Raw genomic sequence first — 24996 nt, 5'->3', positions numbered from 1 at the left:
AGGTGATGGCAACCAGGAAAGCAGTCTTCAAAGTAAGAAGACGGAGAGGACAGTTGTGAAGTGGCTCAAAGGGAGCGCACATCAGAAACGTAAGAAACAGGTTCAAGTCCCACTGAGGCATCACAAACGGAACAGGAGGGAACATGTGTGTGATGCCCTTTAGAAAACGAGTTACAATAGGGGATTTGAACAAAGAAGGTTGATCAGGCAGCCTTAGAAAGGCTGAAAGGTAGCCCTTGATGGTGCCCAGAGCAAAGCCCTGCTAGGCAAGAGAAAGAAGGAAGAGAAGAACCTCAGAAAGAGGGGCAGCAAGAGGATCCACTGCCTCTTTGGGAAGCCTGAGGCGAACCAATGGATAAGATCAACAGCTCGTGATACCAGACCCTCCAAGCCCAATCCGAAGCTACAACAATGACTTGGGCCTGATCATTCCTGATCTTCTTGAGAACTCTGGGCAGGAGTGGTATTGGCAGAAAGGCATAGGAGGCTGGAGCTCCACTCAAGACAAAAAGTGTCTCCGAGCGAGAGTCCCCAACAGAACGGCTGACATTGTGTGTGTTTGGAAGTGAACAGATCTAACAAAGGATCTCCCTACTGATGAAAGGTACCTTGAACCACTTCCAGGTAGAGATGCCATTTGAGATCTGCTGGGCATCATCAGATGAGCTCATCTGCTCTAGTGTTAAGAGAGCCCGCTAGTTGCTGGGAAATGCCCTAATGTTTCTGCCACCCCCAGTGGTGCAGAGCCTCTCAAAAGGTCAATGACCCCACCTGACCTGAAAGGCTTTCAATGGCAAGCGAATCCCCGAAGCCGCAACAGGTTTATGTGAAGCTCGGACTCCGACGGAGACCAGAGTCCTCTGATCTCCACCTCTCCCATATGGTCACCCCAGCCCAGAAGGAATGCATGTGTCACTACAGTCAACTGTGGTTGGATAAGGGAGAGAGTTCTGCCACTGACCCAATCACGGTTTGTTAGCCATCACTGCAGGTCTTTTGCAGTTCCCTCCGAGATCTGGACCATGTCGGAGAGCTTCCCCTGTTGCTGCGCCCACTGGGTGTTCAGGTCACACTGCACAGCCCGCATATGCCAGCAGGCTTGTGTCCCCAGCAGGATACAGGAGGCCATGAGGCCCAACAGCCTCTGAGTCAGTCTCATCATAATCCAGGACAGAGGATGAAACATCGGTATCATAGCCTGAATATCCTCAACTCAGCGTTTGGGAGGATAGGCTCGAAACTGCACTTCACAGAACAGCCAAGATAAAAGGGAGAATCTGGGAGGGAGTCAAGTGTGACTTCGGCATGTCGATAGTGAACCCCAGCAAGTGCAGGAGGTTCACCGTAGTCTGAAGGTGGGTGACAACTGCCTGGGGCAAGCCCACCATCAACATTCAGTCGTAGAAGTTGGGGAAGACTGAAATCCCAGACCTCCGAAGATAAGCTGGGACCATCACCTCAGTAAACACCAGAGGGGGCTTTTAAGGCCGAAAGGGAACACTGTAAACTTAAAGCCCTCTTGGCCTACCATGTACTGCAGGTAACATCTGTGGGCAGGCAGGATGGAGATGTGGAAATAAGCGTACTGCAAGTCCAATGCTACCAATTGAGTTTCCCGGATCTAGGGCAGAGAAAACTTCAATGAGCCTGAGCAATTTGAATTTCTCCTTCTCCAAGAAGAGGTTGAAAAGGAGCAGATCTAAGACCAGAACGTAGCAGGAATAGCAACCACAACCTACTTCTGATGCAGGCACCCTCTCTATGGCTCCTTTGGAAAAGAGAGCCTGCACTTCTTGATAGAGCAATGAGAGACAGTGCTTTGTCAGCAGATCGTAAGTGGGTGGCGTGGGTGGAGTGGGTGGAGGGGGTGTCACAAACAGGAGGGAGTAGCCCCTTTAGATTATCTGCAGTACCCAACAGTCTGATGTTGCTGACCACCAGCTGGGGAGGTGATGGCGTAACCTGCATCCTGCTGGGTGCCCATGATATTCTGAAGACAGACTAAAGAGGCTTAAAGGCAGCAGCTTCCGGAGGGGGGAGCTTAAGTGGTCTGATTTGACCACTGGCTGCCAGTCCGACGTGGTTTCTGGGACCCATGCCCACAAAAAGGTTGGGAAGCCTGCTAGCCATGGCAGCTGGAAGCATATGGGCACTGTTTGGGACCCCTTCTGTAGCCCCAAAAGGGACAGAAGTTGGATTGGGGTTGACAAGGGATCAAAGGCAAGGACCTGGCCGTAGCCCTGCTATCCTTGAAAAGCCCCAGCAGCAAGAACCAGTCAAAGGGCATGTCTATGAGAGAAGACTGGACATCTCTTGAAAAGCCAGACGTGGCGCTACCATGCCACATATGATGAAATCGCTCTACCTAGCTAGTTGGTTGTGGCAAGTTCACACCTGATGAAAAACGTTGCTTCATCTCTCCCATCAGCAACAGCCTGAGACAGTAATGGACGGGCCTCCTTTGGGACCATAGGCAGCACTTGAGCAACCAAAACTCATAGTGTATGAGAATAACGGCCCAATAGGCACTCTGTGTTCACTGAGCACAGTGCCATGCTGGATGATGAGGACTTTCAATTAATGAAGGTTTTCAGCCCCTTGGATTCCCTATCCAGTGGGGTGTTAGGGAACACGCCAGGGTGAATGAGGGGTGAGGAGGCTTGGACCACCAAGCTTTCCAGATTGGGGTACTGGGTAAGGCAACGAGGATACCCAGGAGAGGTAACATGGGGGCGGGTATTTGTCCTATTCACAGGAGCCTTTGACTAGGCACCAAGCAGGACATCCCTAAGGGCTTCACTGAATGGAAGTAAGGGTTCTGAGGAGGAGACTTCCGGTTGAAGCACCTCCGTCAAGACGTTAGTCTCGAAAGCCACTGATAGGTTAAGGTCCAGGACATCAGCCAGCGTGCACACCACCAAAGCAAAAGAGGCTCCCGGCGCCATAGCCACAGTAAGAGGGAAAACCAGGCCAATGTCAGATGAGGTGTCCAATCCACTAGCCTCACCCAGCTCCTCATACCAGTTGTCCTCTTCAACTAGATCTTCTTCACAAGGGTCCATAGACCCCTCCAAAACGTTGCCCTCACCAGGGCATGCCATTAAATAAGGCACTGGCTCTGCTCCGGAAAGGATGTCCTCGGTCTGCGTGTTACGATGCCCATCCGGCTCCATATCGAAATCAAGAAAGACGATCAATCAAACTGGATTTGTACAGCGCTGCTCATCACCTGTGAGGGTATCCAGGAGCTTGAGGAGTTGCTACAGGGGACTCAGTTGAACGGCCTGGTATTTAATACTTTAGAGAATGAGATCAAGGAGGATCAGATCAGTCCGTGAAGTGGGAGGTCGATCTGGGACTGTGCAAGGAACTAGGAGAAGGAGCGACCTCTACTGTTGCAGCAGCAGATGCAGGGGGTGTGGGCGAGGCAGAGTGAGGCGGACTGCAGGTGTCTGGAAAAAAGGTGGAATTTCAGTTGGTGGTTGATGTACGCTGGTCCCTGGTTGGGAGGGCTTTGAAGGTGTGGATCAGCTTCTTAAACTGGCATCACTTCTGAATGGTGAGCCAGTGAAGCTTCTTGAGGTGGGGAAGGGGGAAAAGGGGGTGACTCTGGTCCATTTGGTGAGGTCGAGGATGAGTCTGTCTACTGAGTTCTGTATAGTTTGCAGTCTCTTGACGAGGTGTGAGGTGATTCCTACGTAGAGTCCGTTGCTGTAGTCCAATCGGCTGGTGACAAGGCCTTGAATGATGGTGCGTCTGCTACAGAAGGCGAGCCACATGAAAATCTTGTGGAGCATGCAGAGGGCGAGGAAGCAGGTGGATGATACAGTGTTAATCTGTCTATCCATGGTGAGCTTACTGTCCAGGATGAAGCTGAGGTTGCAGGCGTGGTCAATCGGACTGGGTGAGTGTCCTAGTTCGGGAGGCCATCAGGCTTCATTCCAAGGGGAGGCGTAATTCCCGGAGATCCGCACTTCTGTCTTGTCTGTGTTGAGTTGTAGGCAGATATCTCTCATCCAGTCGGCAATGTTCGTCATGCATCCGCGGAAATTGGACACCGTGGTGGAGGGGTCTTTTGATAGAAAAAAGAGGAGATTGGTATCGTCGGAGTAAGATAGGATGCTCAGTCCGTGTGATATGATGACGTTGGACAAGGGAGTCATGTAGGTGTTGGAACAGGGTAGGGCTGAGGGATGAACCTTGAGGGATGCCGCAGATGGTATTCTTGGGTTCTGAGTTGAAGGGAAGAAGGTAGTTTCTCTGGGTTCTTCTGGTGAGGAAAGAGGCGATCCATTTGAAGGTGTCTCCTTGGATTCCGATGTTGTGAAGCCTTTTGCTCAGGGAGTGGTGTGATACTGTGTTGATTGCTGCCGAGAGGTCGAGGAGGATCAGTGCTGCTGTTTTTCATTGGTAGAGAAAGGATCTGATGTAACCTGTGGCTGAAATTAGGGCGGTTTCGATGCTGTGGTTATTGCAGAATTCAGAATGGGTGTTGCTCTCCAGGTGTTCTGAGAGTTGGCGGTTGGATGGCTTTCGAGGACTTTGGCGGGAAAGGGCAACAGCGAGATGGGGCTGTAGTTCTTCTTGGGCTAAGCGGATGGTTTCTTGAGTAGGGTCTGGACTTCTGCTCATTTTTATTCTTGGGGATAGTGGCTGTGGTGATGGATGCTTTGAGGATGACGGGGAGTTCGCTGCTGATCGTCTTGCTTCAGAGGTTGATGATGTGGTGGGGGCAAGGATCCATGGGTGCTCCTGAGTGGACGGAGTTCAAGATGGCTGTGGAGTCGTGCTTGGTGAGCTGGACCCAGGTGGTGAGCAGGCGGTCGTGTTCCTTGTTCGAGGGGGCAAGGTGGTTGAGGATGTCGCTGGGCTGGGGTTCGAAGTTTCTGTAGATGGCGGAGATCTTGTTGTGAAAGAAGTCCACCAGGAAGCTGCAGAGTTCCAATGAAGGGCATGATGATATTTAAGGTGGTTGCAGGCCTGGAGCACTCTCGGGCGATTTTGAAGAGTTCCATACTGTGGTTGGAGCTTGCTTCAATGCGGTCAGACAGGGCCTTTTTCAGGAGTTGGTGATATAGGAAGAGAGCAGTTTTTAATGTTGTTGTACGAGTTACTTACCTTCGGTAACGATGTATCTGGTAGAGATGATTCTAGCCGCAGATTCCTTAACGTAAAATTATCCCCAGACGTGAGCCTGGATCCAGATCAAATTTTGCCACAGCATCCCTGCGTGCTGGGGGTACGGCATCACGCGACTCCACCCAGGCGTTGTCCGCGTACGTGACGTCAGTGAGGTCACATAAGCCCCACCCCGGCGCGCCTACGTCAGTTTTCTTCTGAGAACTTTTCCATGCCACAACGCGGAGCCATCGGACAAAACTGTGAGAGTATGGGAACAGTGTGCGAAAGAGCAGAAAAATTAGAAAAGGGAATGGTGACGAACAACACCATAAGCAGTGTCAACACTGCAGTACCCAAAGGCAGGGAAAAGAAGAAGAAAGACCAGCGCACATCCCTGTGCCGCCACCCTGCCAGTACGTAGACAGCCCCTCCCATGAAGACAAGGATCATATGTAAAATGCCATAACAACATGTAGCAGGACTACAACCCCAAACAAGAACAACAAAGGGGAACCAGTCCAAGACAAACAAGGGACGACAAACCTCCAAGGCAACCCCATCACAGAGTGTAACAACCCTACAAAGGGCAAAGGCACAGCCACATGACCCCAACCCAGAGGATAGCAGAGGGGCCAGAACCCTTAGTAACAAAAGGGGAGAGGGAAGAGATTGAAGGCAAGCCCCAATCCTGGAGCAACCAGAGCAGAAGGGCACAGGAGTACCTATAACCCCATCCTTCAAAGTGCCAAAAGAGGAGTACAGGAACAAGAAACAAGACTAATCATCCCGTCAAAAGAGAAAAAGAATGCACTCACAGGAGACATAGCCACTCACCGAGAGGCGTGTCCATTCGACCAAGCCAAAGGTCCTCGCAGAACGGGGAGGAAGGGCAGGCCGTGAAGGAATCTTCAGCTAGAATCGTCTCTACCAGATATATCGTTACCGAAGGTAAGTAACCCGTACATCTGATAGAGACCACTAGCCGCAGATTACTTAACGTAGAATAGATACCCTAGCCATGCTGTGGTATCCTCCACTGTAGGTATCTCCCATGTTTATCTCTGACTCAGTGTTCCAGTATGGAATGGAGTTACTTAGAATGCTGTGTCTTGGTAACAAACCATTTGTCAGCTGGACTCTGGAGGATGAGGTCCTTAGATTGAAACCTTCATTAAAACTTCAACCTTTTCAACCTCAACTTGTCTCTTCGTTATTCACAAGAGGATACTACATTTTGGCGACGAGGATGGGATACGAACCCACGCGAGAGACAATGGGGTGCAGTTCACCTCTACACTTGTAGAAAGGTTCTTGAGTGAGAGGAGCATTGTTCACAAGCGTGCTGCAGTTTATCATCCAGAAAGCAACGGTGTTGTTGAGAGATTCATTAAAGTTCTCAAGGAAGCGATGCAGTTAGCCCTTGTTTCTAAAAGTTGTTGGGAAGAGGCTATAGAAAAGAAAGTCTGTGAATACAGATTCACTGCTCACTCTTCCACTGGTGTTACTCCGTTCATCTTATTCAAAGGTAGATCTGCCTGTACCCCTCTCAAACCTTCTTGGGTTTTAGGTAAACTTGGTCAAACTGGTGGCTCGTGCGATAACACACGTGACTCTACCTCTTGGAAGGAGAAAGAGTTAGAAAAGATGGTTAGAAGAAAGTGTGAGTATGATGAAAGAAAAGCTGTAAAAAAAACTGTTGTGTGTGTGGGGGATGTAGTAAGGATCAAACTACCTGAAAGGAAATTTGGAGTCTCAAAATTTAGTAAACCTGTAAAAGTTATAAAAGTTTTGGGGAATGCCATCAGAACTCAAGATCACAAAGTTTGGAATCTCAGCAGGGTTGTTGTCTGTCGTTCTAATAGTTCCATTCAAGAAACTAATTCTTCTTCTTCCTTACCTTCTTCTAGTGGAGTAGTGAGGAGGTCCACGAGGATGAGAGTTAGCTCTTCACGCTTGAAAGGATTTGTTGCTTCCTAAATTAAGAGGCTAATCTCCTCCCTTGTATTTTTCTCCCTTATATTTTACTTTTGCCTATTCCTTGTATTTTATGTCGTGGTTGTCTTGTTGATGGGAGGGAGGTGCTGTGGTATCCTCCACTGTAGTTATCTCCCATGTTTATCTCTGACTCAGTGTTCCAGTATGGAATGGAGTTACTTAGAATGCTGTGTCTTGGTAACAAACCATTTGTCAGCTGGACTCTGGAGAATGAGGTCCTTAGATTGAAACCTTCATTAAAACTTCAGCCTTTTCAACCTCAACTTGTCTCTTCGTTATTCACAAGAGGATACTACACATACCCACGGGGAAGGAGGGTCTACGAGAGGACCCCACCAGCCTGGACAAAACAGAGGGTCCCAAAGTGGACTAGTCCAACGGACAGAGCGAGGAGCCCTGTCCCCCCAGGCAAGGGGAACCCCTACAAGCAGAACACCACCAACCCCAAGGGGGATGGGGAAGAAGAAAACAAGAAAGAAGAGGAAGCCCGTACACACTCAGCAGAGGAAACAAGGGCAAGACAAGAGAAGGCCGAAGAACCCCACGCCCATACAAGGCAACAGAACCTCCATCCAATGCCAAGACAAGGAAGAGGAAGAAGATCAACCTAGAGACTCCAAGGAGACAAGGGAAAAAGAAGGCAATCCCCCTTATCGGGAACACACTCCGCAAAGAGGGCAGCTGAGCCCACCACAGCCAGAAGGCAATAGACCAGACAGAACGGCGCCGACAGCAATAAAGCAGGCGTAAGCCGAAAGAGTAGCCCATGGCACCCAGGAAGACCGGGCAGGCCGCGTCTGAAAGAGGGAGGAACACAAAATCCATCTCAGACCCCAGTACAGTGAACAGGAAGGTGAAGAAGGGCCCGGGAACACCTCAGGGAGGGGTCCGCACATACGACTCAAAAAGAGGGAGAACCAGGGCCACTACACCAGGCCGCAGACAGCAGGTGAAACCAGGCGAATAGCGCAGCGACCCCGGAGAAGGACACCCCGGGCCGCCACCAAAGGCATTCCAAACCAACAATAAGGGAATTGCCCCTGCAATGTACTTAAACGCCATGAGAGCAGAGGTCTAAAGGCGACCACAACTCCCAAGCACAGAACATGCTATATAGCAGCTACCACTACCCCACATAGGGTATTGTAAGTCCCAAGACATGGGAACCCTCTTAGGAATAAACTTCCGCAGCAGAGGACAACAGAAAGATCCGCAGGAAAAAACCCCCGCAGAAGGCTTGACAAGCAGCCAAAGAGAAAAACAGAAGGCCTAATCTCAGGGTCAACCTGGTGTAGATAACCCAAAGCAAAAAACACACAGTCAAGGAGGACCGGACAGCAGCCAACAGAACCACAGTCCCAACAAAGAGGACACGAATGCACATGAAGCACACAAATCACACAACTGGGATGAAAAGCCCTAACGAAAGAACAGCTCCCAAAAACCAGATCAACTCACAGGTCACTGAGGGGGAGAAGAAGGAGGAGGAAGCCGAAGCCCTACCTAGAACCTATGGATGGCCGAGTCTGCCGGGGCGAGGAACAAAAGAGTGCCATCGAAGGGAAGATCTACCAGCCGTTCCCGAACATTTTCCAGGAACACACTGTCCCGAAGCCAAGCATGGCGGCGAAGGGCAACCGAAGAAGCCATGGCATGACCAAGCACCTCCGAGATGTCCAGAGCGGAGCGAAAAATAAACGTCGCCAGCTCCCGGCCATCTAATGCATGGTGCCGCAAATCAACATCAGCACCCTCCAGAGAAGCTGCAGATCCAAGGGACTCCATCGAGTCCCACAAGCAAGAGGTGGCCCTAGCCAACACACAAAGTGTTAAGGGCTCGCAAAGCAGCACTGGTCGAAGCGAATATATTGCGCCCCCAAGAATCCAGCCAGCGGGCCTCCCGTGATGGTGGCGACAACAGCGACGGCAGGGAGGGAAAGGCAGTCCGCAAAGGGGGCTACTGGCAGAGGGGTGGAGGGAAAGACACACCGGGTCATGTGGTGCTGGAAGGTGCCGGTGCAGAAGGTGTTGGGGCACCGGATCCACCGTGGCGGGCGCCCCCAGGCCACCATCAGAGAAGAATGGAGTGAACCCTCAAAGGGGAGCAGCAGCTCCCTACCACCAGAGACCTGGTCGAGAACTTAGAGAAGATGATCCGCAGGAAAATGGGCAGTCAGATCACCCATGCGCAAAATTCCCACAGCCATAGAAACAGCGCGAGCGAAGGCCGCACGCGCCTCGTAGGGCCCCACGGTGGGGAAAGCAGCTCCTCTGTGGACGACGGTTGCAAGTTAAGGCAGCCATCCTCTAAGCCAATCGGAGTGGGGAAGAGCCAGGTCAGGAAAGGGGGGGAAGAGGTGCCGAGTGGGGGACCTGAGGTTCCTCCGGCGAAAATCGCGGCCGCGGCAAGGAGCCATCCTTTGATGATGTCGGGGTAAAAAGCCACGACGCGGCGGCCCGTCTCCGGCGAGGATGACACCAGCAGGCACCCAACCTCCCGGGAAGAGGGGGTGTCCGAAGACGAGTCCACGACTTGACGCATGTCCAGTGCTGTAGAGTCCGCAACCTGAAGCAGGACGTTGTCGTCGTCCAGCGCCAAAGGAGACGCCGGACAGGCCTCCGCCACATCACGTGGTGCAGGAGACCGGGGCTGGACCGGAGCCGAGGCGACTAAGGGACAGCGTCAACTCAACCTCCGACGAGGCAGCCTCCTGCTATGAGGGATGAGAGGGACCCGGGGAGTGACAAGGAGTCCCCCGCCAGCCTCGACCCAAGAGGAGACGAGAGGGGCCCGCCGACCCCCATGGCGGCGTCAAGGCAGACTCGACCTCCGACGAGACAGCCGCCGGCGTGGAGGGACGAGAGGGGCCCGGGCAGGGACGAGGGGTCCCCCGTCAGCTCCGACCCATGATGGGACGAGGGGGTCCACCGACCCCTGTGGCGCCGCCAGCGCCAGCAGCTGCCGGTGCCGTAGGGGCGTCACCTCGGCCTTTGACAAGATCACAGCCTGTCCATAGGGGCGAGGGGAAGCGACCCGAGCCCCAGCGACCTCCCGTGACACAACATGGACTCCCACAGGAGTTTGCGGCGAAGCAGGGGCGCCGTGGTCCGAAGGAGGGACCTTGAAGGGCCGCACTCCTACGGCACCATATCTTCCGAGCCTGGATCCGAACCAGCGACGCCACGGAGGGCCCCGCACAATGCAAGGGATCTGCTGACGTCCCAGGAGGAGAAGGAGAAGCCAGCGAGGCCTGCAAAACCGCCGCATATGTCTCCATCTGGGCTCTCGACGCCCCCTCACCGGGAAACGGTGGATAGGGGGATGATACGCGGGCCGCATCACCCGCGGAGAGCCCACGCCCCCAACAAGCTGGAAACCCGCCCTCGGGGACAAACTGCGACACTTACCGACAGGTGAGAGACGCTCTTGCAGCTTAGGAGAGGGATGAGGACGACGACGGCGGCTTCGGAAACCTTCCGCAGAAGATGATCGAGGCGATGAAGCCGATCTGGACATGCAAGCCGAAAGGAGTTTCATCCGGCGCTCCCGCCGCGACATAAGCTTCAACTGCGTGCACCCCTCGCAATCAGAGGAGTCGTGATGTTCCCTCAAGCACCACATGAGGTGAGGGTCCGTCGCAGACATCAGGCGTCCACAAGACGAGCACGTCTGAAAGCCCGAAGGCATCCGCACACTGTTCCCACAAACACACGCAGTAGCGAAAGGGAAAGGCCTAAAGAGGCCCGGAGCACGAACCGGATCCGTGTTACAAGCGGAAAAGGAAAAAACTGACGTAGGTGCGACACGGTGGGACTTATGTGACCTCGATGACATCACACACAACGCCTGGGCGGAGTCACGTGATGCCGTACCCCCAGCGCGCATGGATGCTGTGGCAAAAAAAATTCCGGATCCAGTCTCACGCCTGGGGATAATTCTACGTTAAGGAATCTGTGGCTAGTAGTCTCTGTCAGAGTCAGATGGCACTATGCTGGTTTGCCATTTTCTTTAGAGTCACTTGCAGATGAGCTTCATGGTTCTTAGTTCTGCTGTGTACCAGCTGGCTTGCTTGGCGGACCTCTTGGGTTTGCTGGGGCGACGGTCAGTGCAGTTTGTCATCCAGGCAGAGAATTCTTGACTTCCTGTTCTCAGTTTGTTGAGATGAGAAGGAGGAAGGTGTTGAGGGCGTTGATCCATTGGCTCTCTGAGATCTTGGTCCAGCTATGGTGCGAGGTACTAGGCGGCTTGGGAACGGTGCTGAGGGGGTCCTGCGATGGTGAGGTGGATGAAGGTGTGGTCAGCCAAGGTGAGCTCTGTGACATGGAAGTACTGTCGCTGGCCTTGAAGATTGGGTCGAGTGTGTATCCTGCGATGTTTGTAGGGATAGTGCCCAGATGGGTGAGGCAGGTGTTGCTCATGCTTTCCAGGAGGTTGGCAGTATTGGGGTTGTTGAGAAGAAAATTGAGGTAGCTGAGGAAGACATAATTTTCCGAGTCCAAGGAGTGGGAAGAAATGAAATCGGGAATGGTGGTGCAGAAACTGGCGCGCAGTTCTGGAGGCTGTAGGAGAGGGAGCTTCTGTTGGTGGTTTTCCTGTGGGTTCGGAGCTGGAATCTGAGATGCTCCATGATCAGGGTGACGTCGTCTGTGATGGTGGTGCAGTGGATGGTCTCCAAGTGGATGATGGCGATTCCACCCCGAGCTTGTTGATGAAGTCTCGGTGTATGATCTTGTAGCCATTGGGCATGGCCGAGGCGATTTCAGGTGCGGATGCTGGGTTCAGCCAGGTCTCTGAGAGGAAGATGGCATTGGGTTGAATGAGGCGATAGTGTATCAGATCTCGATGTAGTGCTTGCCGAGGGATCCTACGTTGAGCAGGAGGAAGTGGAGATGGTCAGGGGCTGGCACGGTAGCATGGTGGTGGTTGCCCGGCATGCTGGAGCTTTGATGTTGCAGGAGAAAGGGCAGTGCTGGCAGGAAAAAGGTACAACCATGGAGCGGGAAGAGATGCAGCAGCAGTTGTAGGGGAGTCCAGGGCTTGGAGCTCTGAGGCGGTGTACCTTCGCGTGGTGGCAGGGGATGGTGCCATCTAGGAGCAGTGGTGGGGCTGTCACCACTGGAGAGGTTGCTGAGTTAAGTATCAGTCTTGCCTGTGCATCCGCTCTGGATCCAATAAGGGATCCTTGGGGCCCGACAGGTGCAGAGGGCAAATCCGCTGTTGTGGTCCATGTAGGGGCCCTTCCAGCATCCATGGGGTCAGGTAGCAAAGAGATGAGGCCAATGGCCTCATAAAATTCCTTCAGGCAGAGCGGGGATCACTCTAGGGAAATCTGGGAAGCATGGAGTGGACCTAGGTTCATGCCCCGCCGACTAACTGGGATTGGAGTGCGATGCCGTCTCGTCAGATTACTTCAACGGACGCGGGGAAGTTGAAGAGTGCTCAACTGCTTCAACTTCTTGTGCGACTTCCCTGATGACTTGGAGTACAACGAGGAACAATGGGAGGGGCTCCGCAAATGGACCCAGGACCTGCCACGCGAACAGGACCTCGAAAGTCGCGGAGTCAACCGGGTGCGGAGGAGCTTGAAGAATCGCTCCCTCAGCAACTTTGGGTGCATGATACAGCAGTCCTTATACACCTTGGAGTCGTGTCCCAGCTCAGGCACCACAAACACCAATGGCGGGAGTGGTTGTCTGTCACCGACCAGCCAGTTTCTTTGGTGACATCCTCATACCAGGAGATGAAATGTCACAAAAAAGATTGTCAAAAAGTGAAAGAAGGCTAGTCAAAGAGTGACTGAGGGGTAGCTCAATCCGGATCAGTGCTATCTGGTGTGCAAAGGAAACAACTGGTGTCAACACACAGAGGTGGCACCTATATAGATACTGCATACGTCACTACCAATGCAGACAACGCCGAGCAGAATGACACCACTTACCAGTGTACAGGGATACTGCTCAAAAATCTTCAGAATCCAGTCTGAAGCCTGGGGATATTCAAAGATGAGGAATCTGCTGCTGCTAGAAGTCTATCAGATAAAGGGCAAGGACATCAGGCCGCAGGGTTGGCGCCACATTGCTCCGATGTAATATTTGGGGTAGTACCCAACAGAGAGAAAGAACTGAACGCCATCTATCAGTGTAGGAGATCTACTGCAAAGTTTACAGATCCAGTCTGGCACCTGGAGATAATCAAAAGATGAGGAATCTGCAGGTAGAAGTATCTTTCAAAAGCTGACTTTACAAAGGCCAGGGTTTGTCCTCCGAAATCTCCAAGAAGACAGGTACCACTGAAAGAAGGGATATTAGAGACTAGTATCTCCATTATAAGCAACACTTATGTTTAAGTGTCTCCAGTGGAATGTTGAATTTATCACCAAAATACGAAATGGGGTGATGTCATTCACTTGTAAGATCATGGACTGTGAACCTGTTAGAGAGATGGGTGTATATGAGGATCTAGAGTCCAAGGAACGATAAGGAGATGGTGAACAGATTCTTCTACACTTCCTTCGTGTGGATGAAGACTCTGAACCAATCAAATGAGATAGAGTTGCTTTAGGATGAGGAATGCCATCAGGAAAACTAGTTAGCAAATAAACATTTCTAACGCAAGTAAGTGCAGGGCCCAAGGTAGGTCAAAATACAGAGCGTAGAATAGCACAAAGCATTCACAGCTACAACCAAGGAGAATTCATAGAGGACAAGCCCTAAGTATGCACTCTGACTTTGTTGTTCGTAATCTCATTTAGACAACACAAGGAAATCTTTATGTACATGATAGAGGACTTGTTAATTTATAAGCAGTAGTTTTAAAATTATAATACAATAAGTTCTGAACAATGATCTGATGAACAACTGACATTAAGACACTTCAACAAGGTCTTTGATAACACTTACCGTACATTTCCCCAATTTCAGTTAAAATGTTAAACACATCTTTATCATTACACATATCAATGAAGTTCATGTTTGGATGTTTCACAGGAAGTACAGCCTCAGCAGAAACCTATGAATAAGTTGCTGCTTGAAGAATACGTAAGCTCTCATCTGCTCATTACATACCATTGAACAGGAACAATAATTGGATAGCCGAAGGCTGGAAAATCCTGTAGGTTTAGGGCGTCAATTTCAACTGACAGCTGTGCCACTTCCTTTAAACCTTGCAATGAAAAATAATTTGAAAATAAATCTCTGGTTGTGCCATTCACACAAAACATTCTAATCGCACTATTAAGTTCAGCCTTCACTTTGACAACGTTTACATTTTAATGATAAGTATCACTAATGACCATCAGATAGATATGTAACATTACTACGTCAAATGCAGACTAGAAATCAACGTTAAAAATCAACTATATTGACGGGCAGCAATTAGATCAAACATTCTGCAGAACAGTAGCACACTGGTTATATGAAGAAATGTTTTGAAGAATGCAGTACACAATAAATCAACGATATACGAATACATGGATAAAGCCAGGAATGAAACTAGGCCGGGTCCATGATATGTTAAACTTTATGCTAGCAGTGTTCAGAGGATTACTTAAACAGTAAGAGATTTAAGGCACTAACCAATGGAGAACAGGCATTTGCAATGCATAGGAGTTTGAGCAATTGGCATTGCTAAATAATGCAACACCAATAGCTCAAACTTTAATAATGCGAGACCTATTGCATTGCAATGCAATAGGTGTCGCATTCGTGATTGTTTAAGCTACTGGCATTGTTAATGGCAATGCCTTTTATTTATCCGTTTTGATAATTCACATATAAATAAACGCAATGTTCTTTACAGTGCCAATAGCTCAAGCTTTTGTAAATGCAAGACCTATTTAATTTCAAAGAAGTGGCCGCCATTGTCCCGGACATCTTGGGAAGTGAAAGCGCGCATGGCACGCTGGATGTTGCCGGAAAGTATGTTGTACCTGCAGTAGGAGAAACTCATGAAATAAAATAGTGCTTACAGACTAAATAAGACATACTGTGTAACAACAGAAATAAAAGGACCAGTCCACATGGGAGGTTACAAATTAAGACAAGGCAGTACTAAGGAGGGACTAACAAGCCTATTAACGAATCAAAAGCCAGCATTTACAAATGACAATGAAACAAGCCAATGAAAAATATGGGGAGAGTGAGCGGAGCTTCAACTCCATACTCAAATACAGCTTGCCTCACAGAGCAGTGCATGTGCTGCCCAGGCTCAACCTAAATAGCACTACGGAAGCATTGCTGGTTCTCTTATGAATTCTATACTAGAATATGGTGTGCATGTTGTGAGGATTAGCATAGGGTGAGATCCCAAGTCTACAATATCTGCAAAATATGGTAGCAATATTCTCAATGAATTTGTGGACGTTTAAAGCTTTAAAGCAGACTTAGGGCTTCTTCATTGGTTGTGGTGACAAAGGCATTACCTCCATGACATTCTAATGACGGGAGTGAAAAGTTACCCTTCTGCTGCACTTGGAAGGCGCTGGCCTGTCACAAATCAGATTTTCTACTAACAGAGGCAGGTGGGGAGTCCCAGGAAAAGTCACGGTCCTGTTTGGTCTTCTTGGCTCATATCCATTGGAGGTCTTGGGCCCACTCTGGGTAGAAATGGAGTTGTGAACGGAAGGAGGTCCTGGGGTGAGCTTCGAACCCTGCACCAGTTTGGGGGTGTTCTCTGCCACCCCTGTGCAGTGGGCTTCATAGGCACCGAGTTCAGCGCTCCCGGAAGTAGTCCTGGTTGCTCTGGAGACAGGTGCTGGATGCAGGCCCGTGGTACCCCTCTGCCCTGGCATGCCTTGGGCCTTTCGTGCCTATTCCGCGCTCGCCCCTCTGTCCAAACTTCCACACAGCGGGAGGACAGCGGACCCACGCCGCACACCCCAGTAATACAATAAGCCTCTCCGGCTTAACCCCCAGCTCGCCGGAGACAAGGGGTAGTTTCCGGGGAAACTCGTGGGTTTTCTTAAGTATCCTGTAGTAGTGACGGAGAGGGGGCAGCGGGGACTGGGGTTGACTGCTCGGCAGTTGGTGGAAAGAGGGGATCATTTCCCAGCCGAGAAAGAGCGCGAACAAGAGCCTCTTCTACAGAAGAGAGGGGATGGGAATTTGGGGAAGATACTAGCTGTGAGTCAACTTGTCACTGACAAAGATGCCCAAGGGCGCACCGTGCATTAGAGGTTACACGGTATAGCCTAGGTCAACTTTACAGTTCTGCTCATCGGACATGGTCACTCTGTGCTCGACCTCACAGATGCAAGGCAGCAGGAGGGGGGGGCGTTACTGCAAACTTACTGAACAAGGAACTTCTTTTGATTTCAGACTAAATATCGTACTATTCTTCATTCACTCAAGGTGTGCCTCTTCTCATGGGGCAAAATATGCAGCGCTTTCATGTTTACAAGAATACAGGCATGCCTACTCACACGCAGGGCTTTAAGTGGGCCGGGCCCTTAAAAGCAGGTGCAGAGACGGGTCCCTATCGGGCTTTTCCAGTTTTTCCCTCATCCTTGGGGTGAAAACAAAATCTAAATTCTGCGGCAGTACTACTGCTCAAGGCCTTTGATGTAACTTCAAAAAGACTCGTTTTAGTACTTTCACAGTTTGATCATTTCAGAACTGAAGCATTTTCAATATTATATACGACAAAGCCGTAGTTGTTGCTTATTTATCAGATGCGTCTAAAAACCATTGACAAAACCGTTAGTTCTGGCTTGTTGTAGATGTAATGTTACTTGTGTTTTATATCTGGAGGCAATGACAGAAGCAGAAAAATACAGTCGGGAGCCACATTATGCTGAGCACAGACTTAAGTTCAGTTTTTTAAGCAATCACCTTAATTACATCGGTCACGCCCCTTTACCCCCCCACCCCACACAGTTTTTTCATCCCACTTAAAGCCACACTGACACGTAGGCTGCCCCCTCTTTCATCCGCAGAATAGTTTAGGCATAAACGAGAGGCGTCCTCTAGGCTTTTTAGTATTCAGCAGTTTACATACTGGGATTTTATGTCTGGCTTGACGGATCAGCCGTCTGCGTGACCTAACATTACAACACCACTAGTGAGCTTGGCTCCACCCAGGAGTAACAGTTTCTCACCAAATGCTATTTATTGGCTGTTATGTGCATCGTTCCCTCTCCTGGTAAGTGATTGCACCACAATGCATGAAGGACTATTTTACATCTTTGAAAGTACACTGAATCACTGCACTATAAATTATGTAGCCCATTGATGCACTCTTTCTAGAAAACAATACTTATTGTTTTGCATTTTCCACTGCTGTAGGCTTTAAAAACAATTTCTTTTCTGAAATCAAAATTCAAGCCAAACCTATTGGATTTACCAATGCTTGTTCAGTTTATGGGAAGCAATGCTCAAAACAAAACTACAAATACCAGAATGCACACCGCTGAAGCCAAACACCTAAGGCTGAAGGTTTAACACACAGCATGAGGACACAAGGCACCTATGAATCGAGCAAGCTTAAACAAATGCCACAAATGGCCCTAATTTTATACGTCACGTACAAGTAAAATGTTGCAAAGATAATGCGACCTGACGCTTTAGTTCAGAACTCCAGGTCGCCATTAGATATGTGCCTTTTAGAGTGCATTTCTCCCATAGCAAACGCTAAAACCTAAAACGGAACCTTAACAGTGGCATCTTGCAAAGGTAACGCGGTGAGGAGGGGGGCGGGGCAGGGCTGGGGTAGTGGTGTCCGACATAAAGGTTAACATAAATAAATAAACAACTGCTGTCGTATGCCGTACTCCACTACCCCCCACCCAGCCCCGCCTCCGCCTGCCTCCCCGCACCACAGCGTTACCTTTGCGAGCCACCACTGAACCTTAAGCATACACAGCAAAACTCCCAAATCCCTCTGGGACACCCAACTTCTATCCACCCAATACAAATCACACACCCCCCCTCCACGCCCCCACCCTCCCGGAGTTCCCCTCCCCACTCGTATTCGATACCCAGGGTTGGGTGAGATCAAAAATCAGCCCGGGCACACCCCAAACGAGTGTTTCGAAATGTAAGCAGCAGCGCTGTGGCACCAGGTGACATCTCTCAGCCACATGGTAATGGGAAGCTAATCCTCTAAACTTCACTATTTATACAAGCGTCCGATTTGTGCCCTGGATTTTGATGATTATATTGCCCCTGCAAAGAAAACCGTTTTTACAGTTTACTGTTAGATGCTGTTGCAAAGTCGTGAAGAAAATCACACTTACTTTCTGGCAGAAACTACTCGCTGAGTTAATTGAAAACTCCAGGTCGTCATTAGATATGTGCCTTTTTGAGTGCATTTATTCCATAGCAAACATTTAAATAAACAAGCATTGGAAATGCAATAGGTCTCGCAATAGAATAGTTAGACATTTTTCGTTTTGCAAATGGAAGAGTGGCGTTGCGTGGATGAGTGGCGTTGCGTGGATGAGTGGCGTTGCGTGGATGAGTGGCGTGTGTGAGTGGCGTTGCGTGTGTGAGTGGCGTTGCGTGTGTGAGTGGCGTTGCGTGTGTGAGTGGCGTTGCGTGTGTGAGTGGCGTTGCGTGTGTGAGTGGCGTTGCGTGTGTGAGTGGGGTTGGAATGCAATAAGTATCGCATTAGAAAAGTTGTAGTTATTGTTCTTGTAAATGACATAAATTATTTATTTTTGCGATGTTAAAATTGCTATATTGATGGCTTTGTCATTTACAATGCCAATAGTTATAACGTTTCCAAATGTGACACCTATAGCATTTGGAATGCAACATGTTTAGTATTTACGTGACTTATATGGCAGCTCTGGTCGTTATGCTACATCTCTAGATAGTTTTATCTTCCGCAAATGTGACAGCTATTGTAACACAATATGTGTTGTGAGGGTGAGTGAGGGTGAGGGGTTGAGGGTGAGGTGTTGAGGGTGAGGGGTTGAGGGTGAGTGAGGGTGAGGGTGAGTGAGGGTGAGGGGTTGAGGGTGAGGCGTTGAGGGTGAGGCTGAGGTGTTGAGGGTGAGTGAGGGTGAGGAGTTGAGGGTGAGTGAGGGTGAGGGTGAGTGAGGGTGAGGGTGAGTGAGGGTGAGGGGTTGAGGGTGAGTGAGGGGTTGAGGGTGAGTGAGGGTGAGGGTGGGTGAGGGGTTGAGGGTGAGTGAGGGTGAGGGTGAGGCTGAATGAGGGTGAGGCTGAGGGGTTGAGGGTAAGTGAGGGTGAGTGAGAGTGAGGGTGAGTGAGGGGTTGAGGGTGAACGGTTGAGGGTGAGTGAGGGTGAGGGTGAGGTGTTGAGGGTGAGTGAGGGTGAGGGGTTGAGAGTGAGTGAGGGTGAGGCGTTGAGGGTGAGTGAGGGTGAGGGTGAGTGAGGGTGAGTGAGGGTGAGTGAGAGGGTGAGTGAGGGTGAGGCTGAGTGAGGGTGAGGCTGAGTGAGGGTGAGTGAGGGTGAGGGGTTGAGGGTGAGTGAGGGTGAGGGGTTGAGGGTGAGTGAGGGTGAGGGGTTGAGGGTGAGTGAGGGTGAGGGGTTGAGGGTGAGTGAGGGTGAGGGGTTGAGGCTGAGTGAGGGTGAGGGTGATTGAGGGTAAGGGGTTGAGGCTGGGTGAGGGTGAGGGGTTGAGGGTGAGTGAGGGTGAGGTGTTGAGGGTGAGGGTGAGTGAGAGTGAGGGTGAGTGAGGGTGAGTGAGTGTGAGTGAGGGTGGGGGTGAGTGAGGGTGAGTGAGTGTGAGTGAGGGTGAGTGAGGGTGAGTGAGGGTGAGTGAGGGTGAGTGAGGGTGAGTGAGGGTGAGTGAGGGTGAGTGAGGGGTTGAGGGTGAGTGAGGGTGAGGGGTTGAGGGTGAGGGTGAAGGTGAGGGTGGGTGAGGGGTTGAGGGTGAGTGAGGGTGAGGGTGAATGATGGTGAGGGGTTGAGGGTGAGTGAGGGTGAGGGTGAGGGTCATTGAGGGCGGGTGAGGGTGAGGGGTTGAGGGTGAGTGAGGGTGACTGAGGGTGAGTGAGAGTGAGGGTGAGTGAGGTGTTGAGGGTGAGGGGTTGAGGGTGAGTGAGGGGGAGGCTGAGGGGATGAGGGTGAGTGAGGGTGAGGAGTTGAGGGAGGGTGAGGGTGAGTGAGGGTGAGTGAGGGTGAGGGGTTGAGGGTGAGTGAGGGTGAGGGTGAGTGAGGATGAGTGAGGGTGAGTGAGGGTGAGGGTGAGTGAGGGTGAGGGGTTGAGGGTGAGTGAGGGTGAGGGTGATTGAGGGTGAGGGGTTGAGGGTGAGTGAGGGTGAGGGTGAGTGAGGATGAGGGTGATTGGGGGCGAGTGAGGGTGAGGGTGAGGGGTTGAGGGTGAGTGAGGGGGAGGCTGAGGGGATGAGGGTGAGTGAGGGTGAGGGGTTGAGGGTGAGTGAGGGTGAGTGAGGGTGAGTGAGGGTGAGGGGTTGAGGGTGAGTGAGGGTGAGTGAGGGTGAGTGAGGGTGAGTGAGGGTGAGTGAGGGTGAGTGAGGGTGGGTGAGGGTGGGTGAGGGTGAGTGAGGGTGAGTGAGGGTGAGTGAGGGTGAGTGAGGGTGAGTGAGGGTGAGTGAGGGTGAGGGTGATTGAGGGTGAGTGAGGGTGAGTGAGGGCGAGGGTGAGTGAGGGCGAGGGTGAGTGAGGGTGGGTGAGGGTGAGGCTGAATGAGGGTGAGGCTGAGGGGTTGAGGGTAAGTGAGGGTGAGTGAGAGTGAGGGTGAGTGAGGGGTTGAGGGTGAACGGTTGAGGGTGAGTGAGGGTGAGGGTGAGGTGTTGAGGGTGAGTGAGGGGTTGAGAGTGAGTGAGGGTGAGGCGTTGAGGGTGAGTGAGGGTGAGTGTGGGTGAGGGTGAGTGAGGGTGAGTGAGGGTGAGGGTGAGTGAGGGTGAGGCTGAGTGAGGGTGAGGCTGAGTGAGGGTGAGGCTGAGTGAGGGTGAGTGAGGGTGAGGGGTTGAGGGTGAGTGAGGGTGAGGGGTTGAGGGTGAGTGAGGGTGAGGGGTTGAGGGTGAGTGAGGGTGAGGGGTTGAGGGTGAGTGAGGGTGAGGGGTTGAGGCTGAGTGAGGGTGAGTGAGGGTAAGGGGTTGAGGCTGGGTGAGGGTGAGGGGTTGAGGGTGAGTGAGGGTGAGGTGTTGAGGGTGAGGGTGAGTGAGAGTGAGGGTGAGTGAGGGTGAGTGAGTGTGAGTGAGGGTGGGGGTGAGTGAGGGTGAGTGAGTGTGAGTGAGGGTGAGTGAGGGTGAGTGAGGGTGAGGGGTTGAGGGTGAGGGGTTGAGGGTGAGTGAGGGTGAGGGGTTGAGGGTGAGGGTGAAGGTGAGGGTGGGTGAGGGGTTGAGGGTGAGTGAGGGTGAGGGTGAATGATGGTGAGGGGTTGAGGGTGAGTGAGGGTGAGGGTGAGGGTCATTGAGGGCGGGTGAGGGTGAGGGATTGAGGGTGAGTGAGGGTGACTGAGGGTGAGTGAGAGTGAGGGTGAGTGAGGTGTTGAGGGTGAGGGGTTGAGGGTGAGTGAGGGGGAGGCTGAGGGGATGAGGGTGAGTGAGGGTGAGGAGTTGAGGGAGGGTGAGGGTGAGTGAGGGTGAGTGAGGGTGAGGGGTTGAGGGTGAGTGAGGGTGAGGGTGAGTGAGGATGAGTGAGGGTGAGTGAGGGTGAGGGTGAGTGAGGGTGAGGGGTTGAGGGTGAGTGAGGGTGATTGAGGGTGAGGGGTTGAGGGTGAGTGAGGGTGAGGGTGAGTGAGGATGAGGGTGATTGGGGGCGAGTGAGGGTGAGGGTGAGGGGTTGAGGGTGAGTGAGGGGGAGGCTGAGGGGATGAGGGTGAGTGAGGGGTTGAGGGTGAGTGAGGGTGAGTGAGGGTGAGTGAGGGTGGGTGAGGGTGAGTGAGGGTGAGTGAGGGTGAGTGAGGGTGAGTGAGGGTGAGGGTGATTGAGGATGAGGGTGAGTGAGGGTGAGTGAGGGCGAGGGTGAGTGAGGGCGAGTGAGGGTGAGTGAGGGTGGGTGAGGGGTTGAGGGTGAGTGAGGGTGAGTGATAGTGAGGGTGAGTGAGGGGTTGAGGGTGAACGGTTGAGGGTGAGTGAGGGTGAGGTGTTGAGGGTGAGTGAGTGTGAGGGGTTGAGGGTGAGGGTGAGGGGTTGAGGGTGAGTGAGGGTGAGGGGTTGAGGGTGAGGGTGAAGGTGAGGGTGGGTGAGGGGTTGAGGGTGAGTGAGGGTGAGGGTGAATGAGGGTGAGGGTGAATGATGGTGAGGGGTTGAGGGTGAGTGAGGGTGAGGGTGAGGGTCATTGAGGGCGGGTGAGGGTGAGGGATTGAGGGTGAGTGAGGGTGACTGAGGGTGAGTGAGAGTGAGGGTGAGTGAGGGTGAGTGAGTGTGAGTGAGGGTGGGGGTGAGTGAGGGTGAGTGAGTGTGAGTGAGGGTGAGTGAGGGTGAGTGAGGGTGAGTGAGGGTGAGGGGTTGAGGGTGAGGGTGAGGGGTTGAGGGTGAGTGAGGGTGAGGGGGTGAGGGTGAAGGTGAGGGTGGGTGAGGGGTTGAGGGTGAGTGAGGGTGAGGGTGAATGATGGTGAGGGGTTGAGGGTGAGTGAGGGTGAGGGTGAGGGTCATTGAGGGCGGGTGAGGGTGAGGGATTGAGGGTGAGTGAGGGTGACTGAGGGTGAGTGAGAGTGAGGGTGAGTGAGGTGTTGAGGGTGAGGGGTTGAGGGTGAGTGAGGGGGAGGCTGAGGGGATGAGGGTGAGTGAGGGTGAGGAGTTGAGGGAGGGTGAGGGTGAGTGAGGGTGAGGGTGAGTGAGGGTGAGGGGTTGAGGGTGAGTGAGGGTGAGGGTGAGTGAGGATGAGTGAGGGTGAGGGTGAGTGAGGGTGAGGGTGAGTGAGGATGAGTGAGGGTGAGTGAGGGTGAGGGTGAGTGAGGGTGAGGGGTTGAGGGTGAGTGAGGGTGAGGGTGAGGGGTTGAGGGTGAGTGAGGGTGAGGGTGAGTGAGGATGAGGGTGATTGGGGGCGAGTGAGGGTGAGGGTGAGGGGTTGAGGGTGAGTGAGGGGGAGGCTGAGGGGATGAGGGTGAGTGAGGGTGAGGGGTTGAGGGTGAGTGAGGGTGAGTGAGGGTGAGTGAGGGTGAGTGAGGGTGGGTGAGGGTGAGTGAGGGTGAGTGAGGGTGAGTGAGGGTGAGTGAGGGTGAGTGAGGGTGAGTGAGGGTGAGTGAGGGTGAGTGAGGGTGAGTGAGGGTGAGTGAGGGTGAGGGTGATTGAGGATGAGGGTGAGTGAGGGTGAGTGAGGGCGAGGGTGAGTGAGGGTGAGTGAGGGTGGGTGAGGGGTTGAGGGTGAGTGAGGGTGAGTGATAGTGAGGGTGAGTGAGGGGTTGAGGGTGAACGGTTGAGGGTGAGTGAGGGTGAGGTGTTGAGGGTGAGTGAGTGTGAGGGGTTGAGGGTGAGTGAGGGTGAGGGTGAGTGAGTGTGAGGGGTTGAGGGTGAGTGAGTGTGAGTGTGAGGGTGAGTGAGGGTGAGGCTGAGGGGTGGAGGGTGAGTGAGGGTGAGTGAGAGTGAGGGTGAGTGAGGGGTTGAGGGTGAACGGTTGAGGGTGAGTGAGGGTGAGGGTGAGGTGTTGAGGTTGAGTGAGGGTGAGGGGTTGAGAGTGAGTGAGGGTGAGGCATTGAAGGTGAGTGATGGTGAGGGTGAGTGAGGGTGAGTGAGGGTGAGTGAGGGTGAGGGTGAGTGAGGGTGAGGGGTTGAGGGTGAGTGAGGGTGAGGGGTTGAGGGTGAGTGAGGGTGAGGGGTTGAGGGTGAGTGAGGGTGAGGGGTTGAGGCTGAGTGAGGGTGATTGAGGGTAAGGGGTTGAGGGTGAGTGAGGGTGAGGGGTTGAGGGTGAGTGAGGGTGAGGTGTTGAGGGTGGGTGTGGGTGAGTGTGAGTGTGGGTGAGGGTGGGTGAGTGAGGGTGAGTGAGGGTGAGGGTGAGTGAGTGAGGGTGATTGAGTGTGAGTGAGGGTGGGGGTGAGTGAGGGTGAGTGAGTGTGAGTGAGGGTGAGTGAGGGTGAGGGGTTGAGGGTGGTTGAGGGGTTGAGGGTGAGTGAGGGTGAGGGGTTGAGGGTGAGAGGGTGAAGGTGAGGGTGAGTGAGGGTGAGGGTGAGGGGTTGAGTGTGAGTGAGGGTGAGGGGTTGAGTGTGAGTGAGGGTGATTGAGGGTGAGGGGTTGAGGGTGAGTGAGGGTGAGGGTGAGTGAGGGTGATTGAGGGTGAGGGTGGGTGAGGGTGAGTGAGGGTGACTGAGGGTGAGTGAGAGTGAGTGAGAGTGAGGGATGTGTTGAGGGTGAGGGGTTGAGGGTGAGGGGTTGAGGGTGAGTGAGGGGGAGGCTGAGTGAGGGTGAGGGGTTGAGGGAGGGTGAGGGTGAGTGAGGGTGAGTGAGGGTGAGGGGTTGAGGGTGAGTGAGGGTGAGTGAGGGTGAATGAGGGTGGGTGAGGGTGAGTGAGGGTGAGTGAGGGTGAGGGTGAGTGAGGGTGAGGGAGGGTGAGGGAGGGTGAGGGTGAGTGAGGGTGAGTGAGGGTGATTGAGGGTGAGTGAGGGTGATGTGTTGAGGGTGATTGAGTGAGGGTGATTGAGTGTGATTGAGGGTGAGGGGTTGAGGGTGAGGGGTTGAGGTTGAATTTTTTTTTTTTATTTAAATTTCGGACGCAAAGCGCCACCTTAACGCTACCTACATTTAACAGGTTAGCGTTCTAGTTTTTTTTTATTTTTCCTACCGTTACGTCTTTTTTTTGATTGACATTTTTTTTAGCCAATCGGAGCGCTACGTTTTTGACGTCGCGTTCCGATTTGCATACGTAATCGGTGGAATTCTCCAGAACATGGAGAATAGCGGGATGCGGAAGGCGTGTTCCTGTTCGTGTGCTGTTGGTGCGTCGTATGATAGGTAAGAGATTTCCTCTAAGTGTTTTTTTAATCTAATTTAAAGTAGTATTGATAGTATGCA

General features: G+C 52.3%; 1 protein-coding gene across 1 annotated transcript in view; it reads right to left on the bottom strand.

Moving 5' to 3' along the window:
• ZNF598 (zinc finger protein 598, E3 ubiquitin ligase) overlaps window positions 1-24996 on the bottom strand; it is a 187735-nt gene that overhangs the window by 44170 nt on the left and 118569 nt on the right. Inside the window, exon 8 of the mRNA XM_078664856.1 lies at window positions 14182-14278. Coding sequence (XP_078520982.1) covers window positions 14182-14278 — 97 coding nt within the window. The remainder of the gene's footprint in view (window positions 1-14181; window positions 14279-24996) is intronic.

This window comes from Lissotriton helveticus, chromosome 10 (genome assembly GCF_964261635.1).
Source record: "Lissotriton helveticus chromosome 10, aLisHel1.1, whole genome shotgun sequence".
In the NCBI taxonomy this organism is placed as follows: domain Eukaryota; kingdom Metazoa; phylum Chordata; class Amphibia; order Caudata; family Salamandridae; genus Lissotriton; species Lissotriton helveticus.
The sequence above is the reverse complement of the archived record's forward strand: the minus strand, read 5'-3'. Positions and strand labels throughout refer to the sequence as shown.